We start from the raw sequence: 17,889 nt of genomic DNA on the forward strand, positions 1-17,889 counted from the left end.
TGAGAGAGAGAGAGAGAGAGAGGCGGAGACACAGGCAGAGGGAGAAGCAGGCTCCATGCAGGGAGCCTGATGCGGGACTCGATCCCGGGACTCCAGGATCACGCTCTGGGCCAAAGGCAGGCGCTAAACCGCTGAGCTACCCAGGGATCCCCTGTCACTTTATTTTTAAAATGTGTTCATGAGGTACATTCACTTAATACTGGGTAATCATACTAGTTAATGAAATAAAATATTTTTTTCTCCGTATAGTAGGCCAGCTGCCCTTCTCCTGTTATACTTTAGTTAGTGGTTTTCAACCTTGACTGTTCATTAGAATCACCTTGGAATCTTTTAAAAATCCTATTAGTTACAATTTTCCAGGAGCATATATGTCTTAATTGTGTATTTCTGATTTAAACACGCACACCCCAGCTTAAAGTAATTTAGAAAAGGAGATTTATTGTGAAGATTCAGGGATATATTTCTTACAACCTGCAGGGAAGAAGTTTTCACAAGTGACCAAAACTGAGAGACTTCAGAAGCAAGTTTTATCTGTCTTTGGGCCTTTCTTTTTTGTGTCTCTGCCTTTCTCTCTGTGTGTCTTTAGATGCACGCTGCAACCCTTCTGCTTGCTCTTTTTTGTGTCTCTGCCTTTCTCTCTGTGTGACTTTAGATGCATGCTGCAACCCTTCTGCTTGCTCTACCACCCTCCGTCACCCCCTCACTCAATGGGCTGTGCTGTTATGTTGTGTTCCTTTTCCTCAGTCCTCTTATATCAAGTGTGTGGGTTTGTGAATGTGTTTTTTTCTCTCTCATTGTCTCTGGACTATGTGTTCCCTTCCTTATAACTTCCCAGAGTCTTTGTTACTCCGTGTCTTTGCGTGCACAGTCGTTGACCTCTTACCACTTTAGTCTGTGGGGCTGTGTGTTTAAGGAAGTGCTCTCATGTTCTCTGTGTTTCTGACTCACTGCCAGTGTCTGTGGGTGTGTTTCTCTTTCAATGTGTCTTGATGGTTTCCCAGGAACTTCTCCATTGTGTGCTCCTGCTGCTCTCTGGAGCTTCTCATCAGGAGCCATGTCCCAAACTGGTTTCCCTGGTCCTCAGAGGCCTCAAGGAATCCCCAGCTCTTAAACTGGTTGTGCCTTCATTTGGGTTTGTTGATAAAACGTTTTCACTGAAATCATCTAGATTTATGGAAATGTTGCAAAGGTAGTACAGTTTCCTTTATTCCCTTCATCTACTTTTCCTTAATGTTGACATCTTAGGTAACAAAGGTACTTTTATCAAAGCTATGTAGTTCACATTGGCACAGTATTACTGAGGAAACTACAGGCCTTATTTGGATTTTACTAGTTCTTCTTAATTTGAATTTTGAAAGAAGAGAATCTGCTTCAGTTACTGTCAGATTTCTGTATTTAGCTCCATCCCTGGGGGACAGGGTGGAGACTGGACTGATGGTTGCTCAGCCCTATCTTTCTGCTTGGGCACTCAGAGAAGGGGGTGAGGGAGCAGCAGCAGAGAAACCCTTCCTTCAGTGGGCCTACTGTAATACCGGCATACAGTAAAGTTCATCTTGCTTGTATTTTTCTGCAATTCTTGTAAATGGAAGCAATTTGGGAATATGATTACAAATTCATGAAAACAAATAATATTAAAGATTCCATTTAATTATCAGTTAAAGCAGTTTCACATTATAGGACTTTAGCATTTTGGCAGATGTTCATATGAGCTAGGAAAAAAGTTAATCTCCTTTTATGTTTAAGGAAATTTTAATGTATTTAGTAGTAGACTTGATTGACATTGTTTTTCTGTCTCATTTTAACAAAAATTAAAGTAGAAAAATAAAGATTGATATATTTTTTTCCTATAACATTTTACTTATTTTTAAAAAGAATTATTTATTTATTCATGAGAGACAGAGGCAGAGACACAGACAAAGGGAGAAGCAGGCTCCATACAAGGATCCTGATGTGGAACTCGATCCCGGGACTCTGGGATCACACCCTGAGCTAAAGGCAGACGCTCAACCGTTGAGCCACCCAGGCGTCCCTCCTATAATATTTTAAAATGTACATGGCTATAAATGCTTTAAACTTTTTTAAAACTTTAAAACTAATTTTCATAATACCAATAAAACTTCAATAATTTTTTACCTTTTTTTATGTTTCTTGATACCAAATACTTTCATTTTTTTATTGCCAAGTATTTGAAAGGTTAAAGTTGCTTCTTTTGATTCTGATGCTCTTAGAAAGTTATTACTTCACCATAATTGTTACTTAATTATTCTTAAAGGTCAACTGTTAGCATGATGCTTTATTATGTAATTTAGAGTAGTCAGGTGGTATAGTATTACATGCTGCTTATAGGAAAACGTATAACTTATCAACATGATTTGAAACCACCAAACTTAAATGGTTTTAGGGTGCTTGGGTGGCTCAGTTCATTAAGTGTCTGACTTCAGCTCAGATTGTGATCTCAGGGTCCTGAGATTGAGCTCCGCTTTGGGCTTTTGGTTCAGCAGGGCATCTACTTGTTCCTCTCCCTCTCCTTCTGCTCCTCCCCACTCTCCGCAACTCATGCTGTCTCTCTCAAATATATAAATAAAATCTTTTTAAAAAAGAGGTTTTTATGTGAATGTAATATTTCTATTATAGATAGGATAGTCAATGTTTTTATAACCCTTATTCTCAACTTTGTTTTTTGTTAGGTGTGTTATCTTCGACATTATTCTGTCATAATCTGGTAGCCATCAATGGCTGGTGTAAAGCTACTTTTCAAATGAATTAGGCAAATTGCTTTGGAGGTTTTGAAAATTATAGCAACCTGGATTGAAATTGCACTGTACCTTCATGTGACTTCTCTTAACCTTCTTGCTTTAGCTCAGCAGATATCTCCATAACATTAAGGAACAGAGGAGATGATGCCTATAGAGCAAATGTGTATGGCAACTCTATAGTCGTGCAGCAGCACATCAGCATGGATGGAAGTCGGTCTTATAAACTAAAAAGTGAAACAGGTTTGTTATGAATGTCTTTTCATTTCATATAAAATGCTACTAAATATTCAGTTAGAGTGAAGTGATTGTTCAGATATTCATTGAAAGGGCATTTCTTCCCAATCTCTTGAAACCATTTTCTTGTCATGTGATAGGTTGGCTGCATGTATTACACACCCATGATTAAATATGAACATATATACACAGTTGTTTTACCACAAGACATACCAGCAGAACCATGATTATCAGTCTGAGTCTTGAAACAGGCTTTACCACTTTGTTCTCAGCTGCAGGCCTCCTTCCACTTCTGTAGTTTTTATCACATGTAGAAAGGGGAGTTAACCAAAGGTGGAAAAGGACATGAAGGAAGAGGAGGTGAAGACCTAGATGAGAAGGAAAAGCCAGTGTTTTGCTATGGGGAGAACAGCACTGTCCTTGTATCCATGCTGTTTCCTCCTCCGTGTGCTTGGGTGGTGATGACTGCAGCATGCAGCTCTCTCAGATCTGTGCCTATTCTTAAGGACATGACAAAAATAGTTAATATTTGTATTTATGAGTGAGTGCTTATTTTTTCTCCATATTTTTGCCCTAGAAATGGTCTGGTCATTTTATTTGTTTCTCTTAATCAGGCACTGTGGTTTCTACTAGAAAAGAAGAACTGATTGCAATTCTTGATCATTTTAACATACAGGTAATTGCTAAATTTTGTTTGAGATTAATGCACTGGTCACTTTCTCATGTGATTTCATTTGTAGTGTTGAAAGAACTAAAATGGACTTCTATAAGTAAGTTGACCATAGGACAAATGTTTACAACTATTGTTAGTGAAGTTGCTTAAAATTTACTAATTCAGCATTTTCAGTGCATGACCCAATGGTATGGGCTAAACTGGATGTTACTAACGGCTATAAAGTTTCTTTGCTTCCTGTTATTCTAGTTGGAATAGCATCTAAGTTTTCTAAACTCAGATGCTAAATTTTTGTAGAAAGGAAATTTATTCTAGAAAAATAAAGCATTTGTTTATGTATTTTGGAGTTATTGGTCGTACCTATAGGAGACAAGTCCAGTCCTTTTTGCTGAGATACTTTGAATAATTAAAAATAGAGCATATGGTCTAATTAATTAGTATTGGAATTGCCTTTGGAGGTCATCTAATTCACCTTTATTTTGTAGATGAGGATAGAACTGGAAAAAGTAAATTGACCCCACTGTCTAGCCGTATTTGTTGGTAGAGCCTGCATGGGGATCCAGGCATCCATGTTTATCCTAATGTACCACCCTCCTTACTTACTCCAGGATGGAGAACACCAAGACTAGTTACTAGGGAGAAAAAAACAGTTATAAGTCTAGGTCTCTTTTCCATTTTGCTTTAGAACAGATCTGTCCAGGAAAACTTCCTGTGATAGTAGAAATGTTCTGTATTTTGCTATTCAGTGGGTCAACCACTAGCATGTTGCTCTTGACAGAAATGTGTGATTAAGAAATAGAGTGTTTGATTTTTATTTATGTTACCTAAGTATAAAAACTACATGTGGATAGTAGCTTGCATATCAGACAACGGAAGTTTAGAAAAACAATTATATTTGGAGAAAAGCAGATACATCAAATAAATTCGAGGCTAAAATTCAGGACAAATTATAAGCAGAATCAAGAATACCAACAGAGTATGGAATCGGATGTTGGGAGAATTGTGAAGGGCATCCAGTAGAGTTCTCACTGGATTTACCCTGTGTAGAATCTGCACCAAGTGTCCGTCCCTTCAGCAACTGCTTAAGTGGATTGTGGTGGAGAAATCACTTCTGCCAGAGACTTCTGATTCCTTATGTGGACAGCTCTAGTAGAAAGTTTTTATTAGGGAAAGGTTAAATAAAGCCTGTTTCTCTAAGCTCCCACTTCCTTGACGAATGTAAAAACATGTTTATGTCTTTCGAAATATTTTTTTTTTATATTTGAGTTTATTCTTCATTTAACTTTTAAAGCACTACTATAGTTGAATATTAAAACAAAAACAATAGCAAGTAGTGAGCTATGATTATAGTCCTTCACTCATCCACTACTGCATATAAAATGCCAGCAGCAGTGTTATTCACTGGCTCCATTAAGAGGTCTGACACTGAACACCAACCCTAGGATGATGTTCATCATCCTCATGCTTCCTCATTGTAATGGCACCGTCTTTCCTGATTGGGATCAAAGTCCACCAGTTCTACCTGGTCCATTTCATCAGTCTCTTCTTCTTCCTTCCTCTCAGGAGTTTTTCCAGCAGAGAAAGTTTATCAGGAGAGAGAAAGCCATTCTCGGGGAAGTTTACCTTAAATTCGATGATTAGGCGACCCTTCTCATACGGTCTACGATAAATTGGCATGCCTTCATTTAGCACACACTTGATATCCCCATGCTTGACAATCTGACCTGGATGAGAGGTGATGACGATGGTTCGGTTGTCAAGAGTAGATCCTGGCTTTTGAAAGCTACACAGGGCTTCAACCAGCTGTATATCCATGCACATGAAAAGATCTCCTCGTCGAGTAAAAACAGCATGGTCCTTCTGATCTAAAACAATGATAATATCTCCTGGTTCCAGTCCTGGTTCTTGGTCTCCCTCACCATGGAATGTTATCTTCTGGCCATCTTTCATGCCTTTGTCAATATGCACTTCTAGAATCTTCTTCTCTCGAACTATCTTCCTTCCGTTGCAGCTTTTACATCTATCTTTAGGACTGATCCGTTCCCCATGGCCCTGGCACTCCATGCACACAGATTGAATTTGCTGAACCATTCCAGGTCCTATCTGATGAATTCTTATTTGCATTCCAGTATCTCGGCAATTGGGACAACATTCGACTGCTCCTTTCTTAACCACCTCGGCCTTCACATTTATCGCAAATCACATTCTTTTGCAGAGCTACTTTTCTTGTTGTGCCATTATATAAATCTTCTAAGGTTACTGAGAGCTGATGTACAACATTTTTACCTCTCCGTTCTCTCTGCATCTTGCCTCCTCCTCCAAAAAACATATCAAAGATGTCCATGGGGGGGAGCCAAAACCACCACTAGCTCCACCTTCTTTAATTGCCTGTTCTCCTCTGTCATATAATTCCCTTTTCTTTGCATCAGAGAGCACTTCATAAGCTTGAGAAATCTGTTTAACTTCTCTCCTTCATTTGGATTCTTATCAGGGTGGTACTTCAAGGCCAGTTTTCTGTAAGCCTTTTTCAATTCCTCCTGGGTGGCATTGCGTTTGACCCCCAAAACATCATAGTAAGTGGTTTCTTTCACCATTTTCTACAGCCAGTGAGAGGGCCGAAGCCAGTGTGGGGGAGCAGGAAGGAGCGCGTTGCTGGGCGCAGCTCAGGCAGCCTCCGCGTCTCACCGAGTATTCTGGAAAGTTCCGCCTCTTTCGAAATATTTGAAGATTGTTATCATACTTCCTTTAGTCCTCTTCTGGTACTATGCAGTAAACTGCAGGTTCAGGTTCGGTGATCAAAACACAGAAGGTCTAGAGCTACATTAACCTGTACAGGAACCACTAGCCTTATGCGGATATTAAGTATTTGAAATGTAGGTAGTCCAAATTGACATTTACTGTAGTTTGAGATATACATTTGAAGACTTAATGCAAAGGAATAATTCCATTTTTTATAAGTTATTAAAATAATATTTTAGATAGATTAGAAATATTAAAATTAATTTTGGCCATTTCTTTTTATATTTTTTATGTAGCTACTAGAAAATTTTGAATTATCTGTGTGATTTGTATTACAGATCTATTGGTCAGTGGTGGCCTAAAATAACCACGAGGGAGGAGGATATTTAATGTCTTTAAGTACCTGATTATATTTGTCCTGTGCCTCCCCTTCTTATCCTTTCTCTGACGTTTATCTGTTTGTGCTTGCTTTTATGCTTGCTACCATCTTAACAGGTAAAGCTGCAAGATTCCTTTTTTTTTTTTTTTTTTTTTTTTTTTAAGCTGCAAGATTCTTACGTAATACCTAGGGTAGTAGGAACTAGGAACCCCATTTCAAAAACCATCAAAAAGATGCAGACAAAAGAATATAAATTTTAAATTTTGTAGAAGCTACTAATTCAACGTTGGTTAAAATGTGTGTCATTAAAGCTAGTGCATTAGGTCTTATTTTTTAAGAAGTCATATGGAATATGAAATTAAGATATAGGGCAAATCTTATAAAAAATATGTAGCAGTCAGTGTGATTGATCTATATAATAATAGAATGTTATGTAGAGGTTTCTTTATAACTCCATAAATGTTTCGTCTTAGAAGATCTAAAATTTTACTTAAAAAGGAAGATTTTAACCATTATTTAACCATTATTATACTAACAGAGTACAATCAGTATTTTACAGATGGTAAATGAAGTTTAAATTTTTTTTTCATTCAGGGTCATCTGGGTGGTTCAGCAACTAAGCATCTGCCTTCATTAAGCTCAGGTCATGACCTCAGGGTCCTAATATCCCATCCTGGGATCTAGCCCCAGGTCAGGCTCTCTGCTCAGCAGGGGAGTCTGCTTTTCCCTTTTCCTCTGCACCTCCTCCCGACATGTTCTCTGTCTCCTCTCTCTCTCTCTTCTCCTCCCTTCTCTCAAATAAATAAATAAAATCTAAAAAAATAAAATAACTTCTCATTTATACTGGTGCTATGTATTCTATAACTTTGCAAATGGGATTATTTTCTAATACATGAATTACTTTCTTATTAACACCAAAGATATAAATGAGTAATGATCTTGAATCTTTCTGAAACAAGTTTAACATATGTATTTATATTTTTTCAACTTTTTCACTTATGCTTTGGTCAGTACTTTACTGTTACCATAACTGTACTTGAACTTGTTAGGTATAAGTAGTTTCATTCAAGAAGTGGCTTATTTAAAATGACTCCTCCAAAAGGTAGAGTGGTTCCAGCGTTTTTAATTATTTCATAACATCTTCATGAAGAAATAACAAATGGAAAGTCTGAAGAACTGCTGTAAGAAAAATAAATACTACTTGGCATCATAATTCTGATTAGAAATAACCAAGTTAGACTTTTTGTATTCAGTTGAAGAAACTAACTTGCCCAGTGCTACATAGAAGGTGAGACACAAAAACCCAAGTCTACTGAGGGCTTTACTTACTGTTGTCTGATTGTTAACCAGTAGCGTAGGAGTGAAATTATATAAAACAGATGAAAGAAATGAGAACTTTCTGATAAAAACACTTCTTCACGGAGTTCTTGTGCTCATGTCCTCATATAGTGGCAGAGTAATTTTGGGTATGGTATTTATTTTAGTATCTTGAAATACTTTCTCTACATTCAGAAGTTCTAATATTTTTTCTTTTCTTTATATATTTACCATAATACTCTAACTTTAGTCTTCTTGATGACACCATAGGTGAATTGTATTCTGTATTTCAGTTCATTTATTCTTAAGGTATTAAAATGAAATATGCAAAAATAACCTCTCTGGTTTGTTTCAGGTGGATAATCCAGTTTCTGTTTTAACACAAGAGATGAGCAAGCAGTTCCTTCAGTCTAAAAATGAAGGAGACAAATACAAAGTAAGGAGCACCAAAGGAAATAAGAATTTATCAAAAAATAATATATTATAGATAAGGCATATATACCAAACATAACTCTTGCCCACATAATCAATGTTGAGTGGTTTTTTTTTAAAGCCACCTATTTACAGTAATATTGTAGGGCTAATTTAGGAAAGTTCTAAGTACGATGGAAGTATAATTTTCTTGGTAAATTCTTGCTTTCACTTTTTGGCTTTTAATTTTGAGAGAGAATGGATTATTCTAAAATTAATCTTTAAGGAAATTCAAGGGAATGATGGGCCATACATAGTAACATTTAAACCTTAAATTATTTAAAACTTAAAAAGCTAACAAGAAATTTGACTACTACTTATGTTGTAATTTTTTTTTTTTTTGAGGTTCCAAGTAGCTTTAATGAGCCTGAGCACCTCTTATGTTGTAATCTTTGGGTTTCAGGATTTCCTTTTCTAAAAATTCAAGATCCAGCAAGATCAAGAATACAGAAGTTTTCTCTTTATTCGTATTTGTTTAAAGAATGAAATAATCAGTGAAAATGAGTTTTCAAGATGGTGTTATTCTTCTACCAAAAGTGTTTTCTTTTTTTTTTTTTTTTTAAGACTTATTTATTTATTCATGGGAGGCACAGAGAAAGAGGCAGAAACATAGGCAGAGGGAGAAGTAGGCTCCCTGCGGGGAACCTGATGTGGGACTCCATCCCAGGACCCTAGGATCACACCCTGAGCCGAAAGCAGACACTCAACTGCTGAGCCATCCAGATGCCCCACAGAAGTGTTTTCTTACATGAGCTCTTAAGAGCTTTGGCAAATGAATGTGTAGATGTGAGCAGAGTAAGTTAAGTAAATTTTAGGTGTGAAGACTTGAGTGTGTTTTTATTATCTTTTTACATAATTGGTCAAAAATATTTGGAGACCAAAGTTTTGTTTTTCACAGTTCCATGGAAATTTACAAACTCCTAATTGTGTTTTTCTTATCAATATAGTTCTTCATGAAAGCAACTCAACTTGAACAGATGAAAGAAGATTATTCATACATTATGGAAACAAAAGAAAGAACAAAGGAGCAGATAAATCAAGGAGAAGAGGTTTGTAAACACAATGAAAATATTTATGAGATCAAATTCTTTTAGTATTTTAAATAGTACTGTAAAATTATGTCCCTATAGATCTGTATTTATATAAAACTAATAACACTTTCATAGCACTGTATGAAATAGAGGAAGTGTGTTTTTTTATTTTCAGGGTATTAGCCTTTACTTTCTTTGTTTTGGAATAATGGGTATGTACACGTTTTCCTCTGTTAGGCTATAAAGTAGAGGACAGGGCAATATTTTACATATTTGTTAATATATGACTAATTGGTTCTACAGTAAGGTATCAGTGTAAGTAGTTTAAAAACTCTAATATTTCTTTTGATGGGAAAATAAGCACAAGTCTCAAGCTGATATTGAACATAATATTCACTTGTAATCATATACGGTAGGTAATTCTTTGATCACACTGGTAAAATGTTAGCATTCATTAAGCACCGATAGCTTGGTAGCATCTGTCACATCCATCCTCACCAGTTTGGCAGCTGTGCATATTTGTTTGACTTTGCAATTAACTCAAGCCAGTGTGACTTAATTACTTTTTTTTAACGTCTGCTATATTTTCTTCTTGTACTTTCTTCTTCAGATTCCTGAAGATCCAACCTTCTGTCTGATAATCAGAGACCTCAAAATCATAAGGCTTACATTTCAGCTTTTCATCCCGTACATTAAGCCCCACCAATTTTTTTTTAAAGATTTTATTTATTTATTTATGAGAGACACATAGAAAGAGAGAGGGAGAGACACAGGCAGAGGGAGAAGCAGGCTCCATGCAGGGAGCCCAACGTGGGACTCAATCCCAGGTCTCCAGGATTAGGCCCTGGGCTGAAGGTGGCACTAAACGAGCCACCCAGGCTGCCCAAGTCCCACCAATTTTTGTGTGATGCTATATCTTGTTCTTTTGTTACTTAGTCAGTTTTATACAACCAGTTGAGCTTCCAGCTCTTTCTTAGCTTTTTCTTTGACACAGAATTGTACTAATGATTGAACCAGGTCAACCCTTTTACTTCAAGTTTTGAGGATTGAATATTTAAAGTTAGGTCTGTGGTTGTGTGAAAACTCAAACAGCAAAGATGAGTGTATTTATTTTTATTCCCCACAGTATCCCTTCAAACTCAGAAAATGTGGATATGGGGAGGCACTATAAACCATAGAATTAATCTTGGAATATCAGTGTTATTGGGAAAAGGAAATATTTGCATATTCAAAAATGTAATAGTATATGTTACATTTATTATTTTAAAAATAGCGTCTCAGGATCTTGAAGAAACTTGTTTGCTTCGGACAGCTAGAGGTTAAATACCCACTTTCTCCATAGTATACTTTATTATTAACTATTAAATATATTTTGATTATGAAGTTTAAGAAGCACTTCCCTATATGTAACAGAGTTCCTTATGTATAATATGCACATAAGAGGTTTTTTTCCTAATTAATTAAATGTCCTATATTCTCAAAATAAACTCTGAATTTGAATAGTTAAATCTGTAGGAAGTAGTATGTGAAGGTTAGATAGAAACTGGAAGGTGTTCAGTCAATAAATACCAAGTTCCAGTGTGTGCCTCCTGGCATTGTGCTTTTGTCCATGGCCATATGACAGCAAATACGTAGCAGGGTTCTGGAGTCAGAGTATAGTGGGCACTGCTAAAGGACTCATGACTAGATTTGTGCAAAAGCACCTAAGAGGGTGTCAGTGCTGGGAAGCCGAGACACGGGAAGGATTTATTTGTTCTAAGGATGATGTTTAAAGTAAGAACTGAGGATGAATGATGCCAGGCAAGGGATGGGGAGAGTAAAGAAGGGTGTTGTTCCTAGGAATAAGAATCGCAGCATCTTGGGCAAGAGAGTATATGGTGCTCTCAGAAAGTTGAAAGAATTCCAGATTGGATAGAGTGAAGAGCACAAGAGTGAGAAAGAAGAAGCCAGAACATAGAGGACTTTATAAACCTAAGAGCAGTTGAACACATGAAAGTGGATGATTGGTAGATTACTCTGCTGTGGAAGAGAGTGAATTGCTGTAAGGGAAGAACTAACATAGAAAGATCAATAAAGAAAGTGTTAACAATCGTCCAGATGATGATAGCATAAGTTAGCAGTAGTAGTGGAGAAAAGAGTTTTGAAATGATTTGAGCAGGTGTTAAGTGGGACAGGGAGGGGTGAAGTTGAGACAGATAACAAGGGTGACCAAATGACCTCCAGATCATTGACCTGAGCAATAAACTGAGTTTCTGAAGATAGGAGTCTTGGGACGAGGGAGCCAGTCTTTCTTTTCTTTTTTTCTTCTTTTGAAAGTGATGAATTTCACTTTGAACACATTGGTTTTGAGGTTCTTATAAAACATCCAATTGAATAGAGGAGTGAGGAATGTAGAAGTCTGGCTTCAGTACAAATTTGGGATTCATCAATGTGTTGTTGGTGTATAAGCTGTGGGAATGACTTAAATTGCTTAAAGAGGACAGGAAAGTCCAGGCCTGAACCATGAAAAATGTTCACAGAAACCATAGAGGCCAAGAGAAGAGAATGTGAGAAGGCAGTAGTCACAATTCTGTGATATTCTGAGTGGCAGGCGCCAGAGGGTTTGACAAATAGTCCCTGTATTTACTGACATAATCTGCATAGAGGCCTGTGGCAAGACAAGTTTCAGGAGTAGTGAAAACGGAAATCAGATTTGTGGAGCTGAAAATGTGAGGAAATGGAAAAGAGAGAGAGAGATAACTTTAAGGAAACTTAGAGGGAAAGAGGAGGAGGAGGTACCCAAGGTTGGGTAGTGGCGGTTTTATTTGTGAACGGGAAAGAGAAGTGAAGATTTAAACGTGATAATGGAAGGGAGTCAGTGGAGAGGGCCAAGTGGAAACAAAGATGAAAAGATAGGGATGAAAAATGAATTAATTCAGACTTCCTGAGAAGGCAGAACCTGGTGGTCAGATCCAAAATCTGTGGGTAGGGGATGGGGGCTAGACTTCCTGACTTCAGTGTCAGGAAGCTACCTCCTCCTGTTTCAGATTTGTAAGTGAGGTCATTGGAAGTTGGAGACAGTGTCCTCTGCTGGCCACTAAATTCCCTGAAGGAGGAGGGAAGGAGAATGAGTGAGGGATTAGGGTGGTGGGGATGTATGAGGCTTGAAGAGAATGATAATGGATTGAAATAATCCTGGAGAATGGGAAAGTGACTGGTAGGGATGCATTAGATCTACAGTATGAGGCCTCCTTGAAGATGGTAAGCACGAGTGAGGGGGAGAGGCCATCTACCCAGGTGTACAGAATCTAAAATGTAGAGGCACTTTAGAAGCTATTCTGATGTCATTATATTTGTTACTTGTTGAATGATTTTATTATTATTTTAATTTTTTGAGAGAGAGTCTGCCTGTGCCAGCAAGCAAGTGAGGGAGGAGCAGAGGAAGTGAGAGAATCTCAAGCAGGCTCCACACCCATCACTGAGCTTGATGTGGTAGGGGGGAAGGGAGGCCAATGCTTGATCTCTTGATCTCAGCCAAAATCGAGAAGTAGAAGCTTAAGCGACTGAGCCACCCAGACACTCCTGATTTATTATTAAGGGAGAACTTAGATTTTAAAAATTCTAACTTAGGTTACCTGACTCAGTCAGTTGGGTCTTAATCTCGGTTCAGTCTTGGTCTCAGGGTTGTGAGTTTGGACCTTGTGTTGGGCTCCACACTGGGTGTGGAACCTACTTTTATATATATATATATTTTTTTTTAATTTTTTAAAATTAAATTAAAAACTTATTGGGCATTTATTTATTTACTTATTTATTTATTTATTTATTTATTTATTTATTTATTTATTTATTTATTTTATGATAGGCACACAGTGAGAGAGAGAGGCAGAGACATAGGCAGAGGGAGAAGCAGGCTCCATGCACTGGGAGCCCGACATGGGATTCGATCTTATTGGGCTTTTAGAAATAAATTTCTTCTGTGTCTTCCATTATCTTTGGAATGAGTACTGGGTATACTTTGCCCAAAAGAACATAACTAGTCTATTAGATATGGAGTCAAGAGAAATGGGAAACTAAGTTTTATGATTTGTCTATACTTGTGAGATCTTTTAAAGTTTAAGGTTTTAAGATCTTTTAAGATCAAACCTTTGATCTTCATTTGAAGAGTTTCTGGCCATCCTTATAATACAGAAATTAAGAAAATAATTCACTTAGTAAAAGTATACCAAAGAACCAAATATTTTTATTTTCACCTTAAGTCATTTCCTTGCATATCTTTATAACTACCTGTTAAGATAGTGCATTCAAAAGAAATACATTTGTAAAATGTCTGTCTTTTCAATGTTAATAAGAAATATATCCTTTTTTCTTTTTCTAAGCGACTTACTGAACTGAAACGCCAGTGTTTGGAGAAAGAAGAACGTTTTCAAAGTATTGCTGGTTTAAGTACAATGAAAACTAATTTAGAATACTTGAAACATGAAATGGCCTGGGCAGTGGTAATTTTTACTTTATGACCTATTCATTTATGCTTTTAATATGTAGAAAATATTTGGTTACAGTTACTCTTACACATGATTTACTGTATAATTTCTTTGTAGGTCAATGAAATTGAAAAACAGTTGAATGCTATTAGAGATAATATCAAAATTGGGGAAGATCGTGCTGCTAGACTTGACAGGAAGATGGAAGAACAGCAGGTAATTTTTTAAAATACAGATTTAGTAAGTTAAATCATGCGATTACTGATATTAGACTATTTTAAAAGACCTACAAAAGTAGCAGTTTCAACTTATATATTTGTGTTTGAATTTATTACTCAAATGAACTGACCTAAATTTTTCTTCAAGTACTATCGTGGCAATTCTTTTTGATTTTATTATTTTTTTTAAAGATTTTATTTATCCAGGAGGGGTGGGGGATTACAGAGAGCATAACAGGCAGGGGGAGGGGCAAAGAGAGAGGGGGAGTGAACATCTTAAGCAGACTCCTCATTCAGCATTGAGTCCAAAGCAGGGCTCGATCTCACGACCCCAAGATTGTGAACTGAGCCAAAATCAAGAATCAGACATTCAACCGACTGAGCCACCCAGGCTCCCTGGCAACTCTCTTTTAAAGTGTGTTGTGTTTGTATGTGATCAGCCAGTTGAGCCCAGTGATACAACACTTTAAACTCATGCATGTGGACAGTGGTACTTCCTTACCAACTAAAGATGCTACAACATGAAGCTTCTACTCTTATGTTCAAGATAAAAAGTCTTGAGGTGCTATGATAATAGTCAGCTGAGTACCATGAAGTATGACACTTCAAAACTGAGCACAATGCCTAGAATTTCCAGGGAACTGGGGAAGTTTTAGGGCCCAGAACCATCAGAAGATTTTGTGTAGGTGGAACACAAATGGAACAAGTTGTTAGGTCTGTTAAGGTTAATTTCAATCCAAGAGCCTAGGTGGAAACTGTTATTTATTTATATAAGATTCAAGAGTCTTCCACTGGGGCCTAAAGGTAGAAGTTGGCTGAATGGTAAATAAAAGCAGTAATTTTCTGTTAGTGGTGTGTCCACATTGACCTTTTTATCATATTGCAGATCCACTGTTTATACTCACCTTTTCATTCTTTTTTTAACGGCTTTATTGAAATAGAATTCATACACCATATAATTCACCAATTTAAAATTTGAACTTGAGTGTTTTTTTTTCCAGTATTTCACAAGGGTATATAGCCCACAATGCATAAGTCCTTGCATTTTGTCATGCCAGAGGTATGACAGAGCTAAACTCTTAGCTTTTTCATTTTTATAGGAGCCCCAGCTATTCAGTGTGGCTAATATACCTCTTAGTATTCTGTTCTATTCAAGTGCTTTGGGGCCCCAGGCTTAATTTATAGTATAGAATGTAATCTTCCCCACCTTTCTTTTTCAAATTAAGCGGATATTTTTTTTCCCCTTTAAGTGTTATGTTATATTGGGATGCCTAGGTGGCTCAGCGGATGAGCATCTGCCTTCGGCTCAGGGCGTGATCCCGGGGTCCTGGGATCGAGTCCACATCAGGCTCCCTGCAGGGAGTCTGCTTCTTCCCTCTGCCTATGTCTCTGCCTCTCTCTCTCTGTGTGTCTCATGAATAAATAAATAAAACCTTTAAAAAAAAGTTTTATGTTATTAATCTATTAAAAGTAGGAGATAAAGATGTAAAAATAACAGAAATAGGCCAAATTTCTTACTACCTCTTCAGGTGGTAAATGGAAGTTCAACCCCACCCACCTTTTCTCACTTCAGATTTTCATTTCTGTGAGAATATTCTGGAATTTTTTTCCCCATTCTCATTTCTTAGCTTGTCATAGAGGAAGACGCAAGTTACTTTTCTACTTGAACTCCAACCTAAAAATGGAATCCAGGGGCCCCTGGCTGGCTCAGCTAATAGAGAATATGACTCTTGATCTTGGGGTTATAAATTTGAGTCCCATGTTTGGTGTAGAGATTACTTCAAAATAAAATATTGTTTATTAAATTAAAAAAATAATAAAAATGGAATCCATTTTGAGTAATAAATGTTCACTTTTTTTCAAATGGGAAAAGGAGGATTTTGAGGCGGGGTGATTCTTTAGTTCTGCAGGCCTTTGCCCCTCTTAAGCATTTGGGCACTCTATATAGTAAATGGTAAATTTCTGGAGGGTAAGAACTATCTTATTTTTTATTTGTATCCTTCCTACCATGTCATGTATTTTGACATGGTGATAGATTTTAACCATTCATGTATTTTGCATGGTGATAGATTATAGAATGACTATTAAGTAGAAGGAATGTGAAGAAATAGTGTCTACTACACTCTCTAGCTCTTTCTGGAAAACGTTTGCTGATCCCTGATCCTGATAGCTCTCATATTAGTCTCCTAATCCATTCCTATTGTCAGTGCCCCATTTTGGTTTCAAATTCATTTCGCTCCAGAATGTTAACTCTTTACACTCCAATTGTTTCCTTTAATTTTCCCTCCACCCTGTATGTGCTTCCAAAGTGATTTGATGTACAGATTTGGTCATGTCTTTTCTCTCTGTAATCTGGAGGGTTAAGTTGTAAGCTGATTTTCAGGGAGTTCTGGCTCTTCCACACTTCCGGCTCAGCTCCCACCACTACACTCTCAGTTTAAGCTCCAAGTATTTTCATTTTCAAAAGTAGTGTTATTATTGACTTTCTACATGATTTCCCATCTGCCTCTAACACCTTTCCCCAGCTTTTCTCTTGGTACATTTGGATTAATCTTTCTAGTCTCTGTTCAAATGCTGCTGCTGCTTTGAAGGCATTCACTTGTTCTGGCAGACCTCTGGGGTTCTTTCTCTGTGCTTCCATGATTATAAATAGACATAGCAAGCTTAAGCATTATTGTAACCAAACCGTATAATCAATTTAAGCAATCTGTTCTGCTGTTAAATTGTGTCTGTCTCCCTTTAATTGTGTTACTTGCAGACCATTGTTACTCTATCTTTATATCCTCAGAAGATAGCATGTTTGTTGGATAACTAAATGTGGAATTAAAAATTATATTTTAGTATTTTATATAATTATGTTTGCCTCCCTAATGTTTTGAGATTATTTAGTCTGAGTGAAACTAAGTTTGCTATTTGCTATATTATAATTTAAATTTTTTTTCCTGTTTATTGAAGAAAAGTAAAATCCACTCTAACAATGTTATTTTCTTAAAGGTTAGACTTAATGAAGCAGAAAAAAAATACAAAGATATTCAAGATAAACTGGAAAAGATAAGTCAAGAGACAAATGCACGAGCACCAGAATGTATGGCATTGAAGACAGACGTTACTGCTAAGAAAAGGGTCTATAATGAAGCTGAGGTGAGAGAAATTTTTCCAACCTGGAATATTAAATACTTCAGATCAAATATAAAATACTGTCCATTTACTTTTAAAAGTAGAGGTTTTGTGATTCGGTAGAAATCTGTGCTACTTTCAGACTTCAAAAAATGTAATGGTTTCATATGGCTGTTTAAGTACTTTATTTAAAAAAAATACTTTTGCATATATTTAGCAAAATCTTCTGATTTGAAGATTTGGCAAAAGTGGATTTGAATGGGGTGTATATATATATTTTATCTTACCAAAGTGTGTCTGATTTTTTTGTTAGGTTTTATATAATCGTTCTCTAAATGAGTATAAAGCATTAATGAAAGATGATGAGCAGCTTTGCAAAAGAATTGAAGAACTAAAGAAAAGGTAAGATGGTTACTTGGCCAAGTTCATGATTACCTCATTTTAATACAGTGAACTCAGTGAAATATGGAGTATTTTCCATATTGTTTCTA

The 17,889-nt window shown here is 36.7% G+C and overlaps 1 protein-coding gene across 2 annotated transcripts in view; it reads left to right on the top strand.

Annotated features, from left to right (window-relative positions):
- Positions 1–17,889, top strand: part of SMC6 (structural maintenance of chromosomes 6) — a 68,076-nt gene that overhangs the window by 15,785 nt on the left and 34,402 nt on the right. For both annotated transcript variants that reach the window (XM_072771010.1, XM_072771011.1), the window contains exons 5-12: positions 2,860–2,996; positions 3,605–3,666; positions 8,454–8,534; positions 9,517–9,618; positions 13,959–14,078; positions 14,181–14,279; positions 17,276–17,422; positions 17,712–17,800. In XM_072771010.1, coding sequence (XP_072627111.1) covers positions 2,860–2,996; positions 3,605–3,666; positions 8,454–8,534; positions 9,517–9,618; positions 13,959–14,078; positions 14,181–14,279; positions 17,276–17,422; positions 17,712–17,800 — 837 coding nt within the window. The remainder of the gene's footprint in view (positions 1–2,859; positions 2,997–3,604; positions 3,667–8,453; positions 8,535–9,516; positions 9,619–13,958; positions 14,079–14,180; positions 14,280–17,275; positions 17,423–17,711; positions 17,801–17,889) is intronic.

This window comes from Canis lupus, chromosome 12 (assembly GCF_048164855.1).
Source record: "Canis lupus baileyi chromosome 12, mCanLup2.hap1, whole genome shotgun sequence".
In the NCBI taxonomy this organism is placed as follows: domain Eukaryota; kingdom Metazoa; phylum Chordata; class Mammalia; order Carnivora; family Canidae; genus Canis; species Canis lupus.